The sequence below is a fragment of the Salmo salar genome, chromosome ssa16 (assembly GCF_905237065.1).
Source record: "Salmo salar chromosome ssa16, Ssal_v3.1, whole genome shotgun sequence".
Lineage (NCBI taxonomy): Eukaryota > Metazoa > Chordata > Actinopteri > Salmoniformes > Salmonidae > Salmo > Salmo salar.
Window position 1 is genome coordinate 87,646,282 of NC_059457.1, and position 9,155 is coordinate 87,655,436.

Genomic DNA, 9,155 nt, shown 5'->3' on the forward strand with positions numbered 1-9,155 from the left:
AGTGGGGGGGAACAGGAAGTTCCGGTAGGCGCACACCATTCTTTAGAATAAGGAAAACGCAAGAACTGTGCTGTCCTTTTCTCTTTATTACTACAGGTATGTAATAGCACTTTTAAACGGTCTAATATCGAAATAACGTCATGACATGTTAGGTAACAAACCAGTCAAGGTATTATCACGTTTGGGAAAGGTTTTGTGTCAAACCGAGTGAGTGAAAAACATGATTAAAAAAAAGCCCATGGCGCGGGGTCCACAACACGTTCATTTGTTAGGCTTTCCAGGTTCGTATTTAGCTCAGTGGGTTTCGCCTGGTGGTGTTCAGTACAAAAACGTGTTGGAAAGTTGCAGCTACAAATCCTCTGAATAGAACTGACATGATTCCTTAGAATCAGGCATGTTTGTTCTACATACTACATTTATATCTGAATGTGGCCACCATCTCCGTCCTCCAGCTGGACATAGGCCTGGTACCCGCTTGTCCCTACCTATGTGAAGCAAGCCACAATAGTGGAATTTGTGGTTCGCACTCAAAATAAAAGTCCCTATTTGAAAGTTATAAACTGATACAAAATATGGAAATCATGTCATATTTGTACAAAATAATGCAAAACATGTTTGGAATGTTTTACTTAATCTACAATGAATTTCAATAATGAATTATTTTGAAAATTAACAGAAAAAAACTGAAATCCCACTGTGGAAGTATTAGACCACATCATTAGATTGGGGGCATTCTCATATGAAAGTATGAATCGAGTTAGATTGTGCTCCCACGAAACAGGTGACACCAACAGAAAACTATTATCAATACTTAACGCAAATATTAGCTTCTTAGCTCTTATTGCAGGACTGACTGTGAAACATCACCTTCCCAGTCAGTCTATTGCAGGATAACTCCTGATAAAGTTGGGTAGCTGATGGGTCTATTCAGAGCTTAAATAGACTAAATGATTAGTCACAGGAACCAGGACTAATAAAGCCAATGCAACTGGCTGTTTTACAAACGCTAGGCCTACCACATGGATGGACATTCATAAAATACAGTTATAGGCCGACACTGTAGGATACACCCCAGTAAGCACGGACTGACGTCGACATCTTTTTTAATGCCTTTTTTTGACTTGGCCCTAACATTAGACTGGACCAAATCTGAACCAATCACTCAGACCTCATTAGGCAGGTTTCCATTGACCCAGGTGCATTCGACCAAAGTTCGACGGGTGTTGTTTTGTTGTTGTCAAAGTTAATTTATTCCGACAAGTGAGGATAGAAACAGTGTGTTTTGAATAAATGATGACTGCTGAATCATTTTGAGGGTACGGGTTGCGTCATTACGTCCAGTTGTTTTTATCCACATGTAACCGATGTGAAATGGCTAGTTAGTTAGCGGTGGTGCGCGCTAATAGCGTTTCAATCAGTGACGTCACTCGCTCTGAGACCTGAAGTGGTTGTTCCCCTTGCGTTGCAAGAGCTGTGGCTTTTGTGGCGCGATGGGTAACGATGCTTCGTAGGGTGTCAGTTGTTTATGTGTGCAAGGGTCCCTGGTTCGAGCCCAGGTTGGGGCGAAGAGAGGGACGGAACTTACACCGTTACACACACAAGATGGTTAAATGGAAATACACCCGAGCGGGAAATTGTTGGATCTGTTTTCTATTTAAACTTTTTCTAAATGGCGACAAAAAAAATCTCTGGACAAGTTATTGGAAACATAGCTAATTTCACAAGATTGGAAAGCACTACAGCAGAGTACAGGAAAGAAAAGTAAAATTTAATTCAGTACAGTAGAGTACAACAGTACAGAGTATGGTACAGTATAAAGTATTGTATTGTACTTTACTCTAATGTACTCTGTTAGGGCTGGGCGATATGGACAAAAAAAATCATACAGCTTTATTTTGAGTTTTCAAACTTCTAGGCGATTCACGATATATATCTCGATTTAGTTTTTCTCTAAATAAGCGTTGTACAATTAAAGGTCAAATACACTGCCTTTCAAACAGTCAGCAATAATCAAATGAATTCAGGGCTTGTGAAGTTATACCGAGGCTAAATATAAGCCTTCCACAACCATAACACCCACTAATAATTTATTATTTGATCAAAATAGTTTAACCTGCTTTTTTGTCGTTGCAATAATCACTGATCTGGCTTTCAATTCTGTCAATGAAAATGACCGTTTGTTAAAAATGGACTAACTTATTGTAGCAGGCATTATTAGCCTATAGAAAATGAACACAGGTCTGTCTCATCAACAATATCTCAAGCCCACGTGCTAGTGATTAACCAGCTAATATTTATATTTCAAGTTTAGTCAACTTGGATCTATTTGCTAACAAGGTTGAACAGTTGAATTGTTATGAACACACCCTTCTGTCTACAGTCTCCAACTGTTTGAAAAGCATATTAGCCTGTCCACTTTGTTCAGATGTCAAAATCAAGTGGCCTCCCTTATTTCTCAGAATGAGAACAAGTTGCAAATACCTTATATAATTGTTTTATGCTTATTGCACATGTATAAAAGACTAGAGAGCTGTTATAATGGTATTTGGCTAAAATACTGCTAGCAGTACTAATGCTAGCATTCATTTTCCAGAATCAATGTTCATTGCCTTCTTCAAATTGGGTGCTATGGTTTGTAAATGTCTTTAACCCCGCCATCTAGATTATTCAGTTGAATAGTGCTGCCTAAAACAACTGCAACCTTATACTAAATGGTTTTTCAGTCATTTATGTGAATTCAGGAAATCTACTGTAGGTTATGTACACTAATGTTGTGTAATTTAAGGTGTGCACTTTGTCTAATGGGAAATTAATAAATGGTTTGTTGTCAATGTTTAGCGACCTGATCTAATATATTTTTAGAGAATAAAGCGCCATAACTGTTAAGACTAACTTTTGTGTGTGTTTCTCTTTATTACTACAGGCTGACTCAGGTCAAGTCAACAGTGAATACAAACCCAGCCCTCCTCTCTCCTTCCACACTGAGTCCAAACCTACAGTCACTGGGTCCTGATTGTGACAGTGGAGCCCAGTTTGCACTGCAGGATCCAGAGATGGCATCAGTGAAGCTGGAAGACTGCAGTCAAACACTGGAGCTGAATGTCAACATTAAAGATGAAGAAGAGGAGGAGGAGATTGGTAAGAGCAGGTTCTATCTATAAATTAGACCTCCTTAATTTATGACCCAGTCTATTGATAGGTTGACTTCTGACAACACATCCCTGAATAACTGGGCTATCTGGAGTGATCAGAGAGTAGACTAAAGAAGTGAAGTAGACAAACTGCCAGTGTTTTAAAGTTCTATGAAATGAGTCTGTGTAGTTTATAACCCTTGTGATGTTGAGTGGAGGATGATATGAAATGAGTCTGTGTAGTTACTAACCCTTGTGATAGTGAGAGGAGGATGATATGAAATTAGTCTGTGTAGTTACTAACCCTTGTGATAGTGAGAGGAGGATGATATGAAATGAGTCTGTGTAGTTACTAACCCTTGTGATAGTGAGAGGAGGATGGTATGAAATGAGTCTGTGTAGTTACTAAATCTCTTGTGATAGTGAGAGGAGGATGATATGAAATGAGTCTGTGTAGTTACTAACCCTTGTGATAGTGAGAGGAGGATGATATGAAATGAGTCTGTGTAGTTACTAAATCTCTTGTGATAGTGAGAGGAGGATGATATGAAATGAGTCTGTGTAGTTACTAACCCTTGTGATAGTGAGAGGAGGATGATATGAAATGAGTCTGTGTAGTTACTAAATCTCTTGTGATAGTGAGAGGAGGATGATATGAAATGAGTCTGTGTAGTTACTAAATCTCTTGTGATAGTGAGAGGAGGATGAAAATACTAATAATTTTCATCCCTTTTGCCCCTTTTAGCCTTTGACTGTTGAAAAGCTTTTAGGACTGAGACCCCATTTAGTCAACTGGTAGATTGTTTGGTCGATAGATAGGCTGTTGGTCAACCAAGCTTTATTTAGTCAAGCAGTGGCAAATATATATATACAGTATATATAAAAGAGGTATGGCACACGAGCCATCTGTCTGATTCACGTCTGCCTGAGTGGACTAATCCATTGTCTGCCTGAGTGGACTAATCCATTGTCTGCCTGAGTGGACTAATCCATTGTCTGCCTGAGTGGACTAATCCATTGTCTGCCTGAGTGGACTAATCCATTGTCTGCCTGAGTGGACTAATCCATTGCCTGTCTGAGTGGACTAATCCATTGCCTGCCTGAGTGGACTAATCCATTATCTGCCTGAGTGGACTAATCCGTTGTCTGCCTGAGTGGACTAATCCATTATCTGCCTGAGTGGACTAATCCATTATCTGCCTGAGTGGACTAATCCGTTGCCTGTCTGAGTGGACTAGTCCGTTGCCTGTCTGAGTGGACTAGTCCGTTGCCTGTCTGAGTGGACTCGTCCGTTGCCTGTCTGAGTGGACTAGTCTGTCTGAGTGGACTAGTCCGTTGTCTGTCTGAGTGGACTAGTCCGTTGTCTGTCTGAGTGGACTAGTCCGTTGCCTGTCTGAGTGGACTAGTCCGTTGTCTGTCTGAGTGGACTAGTCCGTTGCCTGTCTGAGTGGACTACTCCGTTGCCTGTCTGATTGGACTAGTCCGTTGCCTGTCTGAGTGGACTAGTCCGTTGCCTGTCTGAGTGGACTAGTCCGTTGTCTGTCTGAGTGGACTAGTCCATTGCGGAGGGGATGGCACACCAGTATCACCAGTAGTACATTTAGCCTACTGTTAATTCCCATCATTTCTAATCTACAATGTTTGTTTGGTTACGGTAATGCATTCAATATGTTATTATTATTACAGTCTTACCATTGTCATTGTAAGAGTGGACACATTGTTTGCAGAGCTTACAACCTAGGCTACACTTGTGAGAAACGTTTTGGTTTATTTCATTCCATTTACGAGTTTACAATTTATTCATTGTCTTTTGGTTAGAGTGCTCCTGTCAATGTTGAGTAAAGACACATACCTGATTATGCATTGAAGTAGGCCTATAGGCTAGCTGGCCTCTGTGCAAGTGTAGGCCTATAAATGTGGGGATCTGAAACTATTTCTGATTGTCTTAACTCACCGTCACTGTGGAGTTTCTCAAATAAAAAATTACTTCACCTCAAACAGCAAGTAAACAAAGTCTGTTTCTACATCCATTAAGAATGACAGTTCCTCAACGTAGCCTATTTGAAAACTCTTTCCATCTCTCTTCCTTTTGATAACCACCAAAACTGTCATGCTCTGATCCAGTGGAAACGTCATAAAATAGGACTACCTGATTACTTCTTATCCCTTGCGCAAAATAGCCTACAGCTGTGTCTGTCTGGAGCTCGCTGGCAAGAGAAACTGAGGGCCCAGAATATTTTATACAATGTTGCAAGTTTGCTAGCACAGGCCAGACCAAATTAATAGTTGATAGAATGTTTCAAGTTTCTTGCAGACAGGCCATGTGTAGCCAATGTGATTTATAGGATATCTATTTTCATCAGGGTATGTTCTACCTGCAGGCTGCAGTGTTTTTATTTGTTGGCTTTATGTAAGCTAGTTTTGACAATGGCAATAGATTTGTATAATTTTAATTTTTATATAATTTTGATTAACCACATGACATTGATTTGAGATATATAGACTTTATTATAAATGAAATGAAACTCTTCCACAAAAATATGCAACTGAAAATCATAACGCAGCAGCGGGAGGAGGAGAGTCGGGAACAGATTTATTTTCTTCTGGTTACGCTATATTGATCTCTGGCTTCCTCGTGAGTATTTTGTGTGTCTTCATTTTTAAGTTGCAGTGCTTAAAGCATCAGATAAGCTCAGTAGCCTACATATAGTTGATTTTATTCAAACACATATGGGAAAATACATGTTTTAAAATGTAAAAATTTGATTGGTCGAAAGAAAAGACTCGGTTGACCAGGATATCTTTTTTTTTGTCGGGACAGCCCTAATAGCTTTATTCCCTGTATTGTACAGCCTACTGTTATGAAGTCATATGTATATCACACCAACTGACTGGTTCTTCTGATGTTGTTCACACAGGAGACTATGTTGAGACATTCTCTACATCCAGAGAGCAACAGCAGGAAGATCACAGAGCTAAGAGGTCTCACCACTGCCCACATTGTGAGGAGATTTTCCCAATTCTATCAAAGCTAAAAATACACCTTAAAACACACACTGGAGAGAATCTGTATCCCTGTACTGACTGTGGGAAGAGATTCACAACATCAAGGTCTCTGACAGTTCATCAGAGAATACACACAGGAGAGAAGCCTTACTCCTGCTCTGACTGTTGGAAGAGTTTCTCTCGACTGGGAAACTTAAAAACACATGAACGTATACATACAGGAGTGAAACCTTACTCCTGCTCTGACTGTGGAAAAAGTTTCTCTCGACTGGGCGACTTAAAAACACATGAACTTATACATACTGGAGTGAAGCCTTACTCCTGCTCTGACTGTGGAAAGAGTTTCTCTCGACTGGGCCACTTAAAAACACATGCACGTATACATACAGGAGAGAAGCCTTACTCCTGCTCTGACTGTGGAAAGTGTTTCTCTCGACTGGGCAACTTAAAAACACATGAACGTATACATACAGGAGTGAAGCCTTACTCCTGCTCTGACTGTGGAAAGAGTTTCTCTCGACTGGGCGACTTAACAACACATGAACGTATACATACAGGAGTGAATTCTTACTCCTGCTCTGACTGTGGGAAGAGTTTCACTCGACTGGGCCACTTAAAAACACATGAACGTATACATACAGGAGTGAAGCCTTACCTCTGCTTTGACTGTGGAAAGAGTTTCTCTCTACTGGAAAACTTAAAAAGACATGAACGTATACATACAGGAGTGAAGCCTTACTCCTGCTCTGATTGTGTAAAGTGCTTCACAACATCAGCTGACCTAAAAGTTCATCAGAGAACACACACAGGAGAGAAGCCTTACTCCTGCTCTGATTGTGTAAAATGCTTCACAACATCAACTGACCTAAAAGTTCACCAGAGAACACACACGGGAGAGAAGCCTTACTCCTGCTCTGACTGTGGAAAGAGTTTCTCTCGACTGGCCCAGTTAAAAAGACACCAAGGTAATCATAAAGGAGAGAAGCATTATCACTGATCTGACTGTAGATTTTGTTTTTTATCAACAGCTGAGCTAAAAGGGTCATCAGAGAACACACAGAGGAGAGAAGCCTTACTTCTTCTCTTAATGTGGCAAGAGTTTCTCCCGATTGGGAAATGTAAAAACACACCAACGGATACACACTTGAGAGAAGCCTTACAGATTGGTGTCTTTTTAAATGGCCCAATGTATACATAAAGGAGAGAAGTCTCATCAGTTTTGTCAGACCAGCTAAGATTAGTCACTCCACTTAATTCTCATACTATAAAATAATTGGCAACTTTGAATTGGATCAAATGAAGACAGTGTAGAACACTCTTGTAATCCTATTGTTTCTCACTGTGAGAACCGTGCAGAAAAAAGGGAGCATTCTAGAATGTTAGTCTCTCTTCTCTTTACTGATCAGTGTGCACCTTGTTGATATTGACATCTTGGATTTGCAATTATGGTTGGATATCCTCTGTGAGGCGTCTCACAATGGAGTCTGATGGTTGACTGGGTGGTACTGCTTCCCTCTGCAGTTTTCTGTGGGAATGAGCTTGTATACACAACATATACTGAGTGTACAAAACATTAAGGACACCTGCTCTTTCCATAACATAGACTGTTTCTGTACAGCACTTTGTGACATCGGCTGATGTAAAAAGGGCTTTATAAATACATTTGATAAATTTGATTGATTGAAGTCCGAGATCAACTTTCTGGTCCTCCCCTGTGGAAGCCAGACCCCCTCCCATTGTTAGTCTGTGTATGAACACATTTTGAACAATGGCTTCCTAAAATGCTGTGTTGGTTACGAACACAATAGGAACGGTTGTGGTAGATGTGGGCCATCACAGGTGAGTTCACAGCTCTTCCACTCTAAACAATGGGGCATGGAAAGGGTAATGCAAGCTTTCTCTCTGGTCCCATTCCCCAATAGTAAGTGGGTCATACTTGAATTGTGGTAGTTATATTGTCCCTGGACTTTGGCACAATAGAAAACACTTAAAAAGGATTTAAAAAAACCCAAATACATTTGTTTCATTTCACATTTATTTAAATATGAAAAATGTCCTTTATACTGCAAAACATTATTTGTATGTATTGTAGAACATACTGGGGACTAGCTAATTGGCATGTAGAGGTGTAGTGGCATGTATTGAGTAGATACATAGACATTTAAATTATTTAGCATGCTATCAATTAAACATACAGATTATTTTGTATAGATAACCCATAGGCTGAGCAGTAGAATGTAGAATATTTATTTTTCATTAGCGGATCAATCAAGTTCCATGCAGTTATCCAAACACATTCTTCATCATCAAGGATGAAAATAATACATCTAGTTTTAAAAGACAATTTAATAAACATATGTAGTAGTTTCAAAGTATGTATATCATTAAACAACAGTCACTTAGGGAGAGGTGAAATTTACATAATTGTTCCCTGGAGGAAAATTAGGGAGTGTCATGCTTTTTAGATTTCACTTAAGGGGAGGGTTTAGTATTTTTACATTTAGTTCAGGGAGTGTCATGTAATTTGCAATCAATCAAATGTCACATTGCTCAGGGTTTGAGAATTAGTTGCCTATTATATCTCATGATGCCCCTCCTTCCTGATTCTCTGCTGGGTGTGCAATATCAAGTGTGCCAAGTGTAGTCTCAATAAAAGGATTGTTAACCTGTTGGGTCTAGGGGGCAGCATTTGCACGTCTGGATAAAAAAAATGTACCCGATTTAATCTGGTTACTAATCCTACCCAGTAACTAGAATATGCATATACTTATTATATATGGATAGAAAACACTCTAAAGTTTCTAAAACTGTTTGAATGGTGTCTGTGAGTATAACAGAACTCATTTGGCAGGCAAAACCCTGAGACATTTTCTGACAGGAAGTGGATACCTGATGTGTTGTATTGACTTTAAACCTATCCCATTGAAAAACACAGGGGCTTAGGAATATTTTGGCACTTCCTATTGCTTCCACTAGATGTCACCAGCCTTTACAAAGTGTTTTGAGTCTTCTGGAGGG

The 9,155-nt window shown here is 39.7% G+C and overlaps 1 protein-coding gene and 1 long non-coding RNA gene across 2 annotated transcripts; both read left to right on the top strand.

Annotated features, from left to right (window-relative positions):
• Positions 1 to 6,141, top strand: LOC123727748 (uncharacterized). The gene is made up of 3 exons (XR_006759624.1): positions 1 to 96; positions 2,924 to 3,138; positions 6,050 to 6,141. It is a non-coding gene; the product is annotated as an uncharacterized lncRNA (long non-coding RNA).
• Positions 6,142 to 6,282: 141 nt separating this feature from the next.
• Positions 6,283 to 8,806, top strand: LOC106575397 (gastrula zinc finger protein XlCGF17.1-like; the record flags this gene model as incomplete). The annotated part of the gene is made up of 1 exon (XM_045696788.1): positions 6,283 to 8,806. A coding segment is annotated over one exon (852 nt), but the record flags the coding sequence as incomplete, so codon positions are not given.
• Between the last annotated feature and the right edge of the window lie 349 nt (positions 8,807 to 9,155).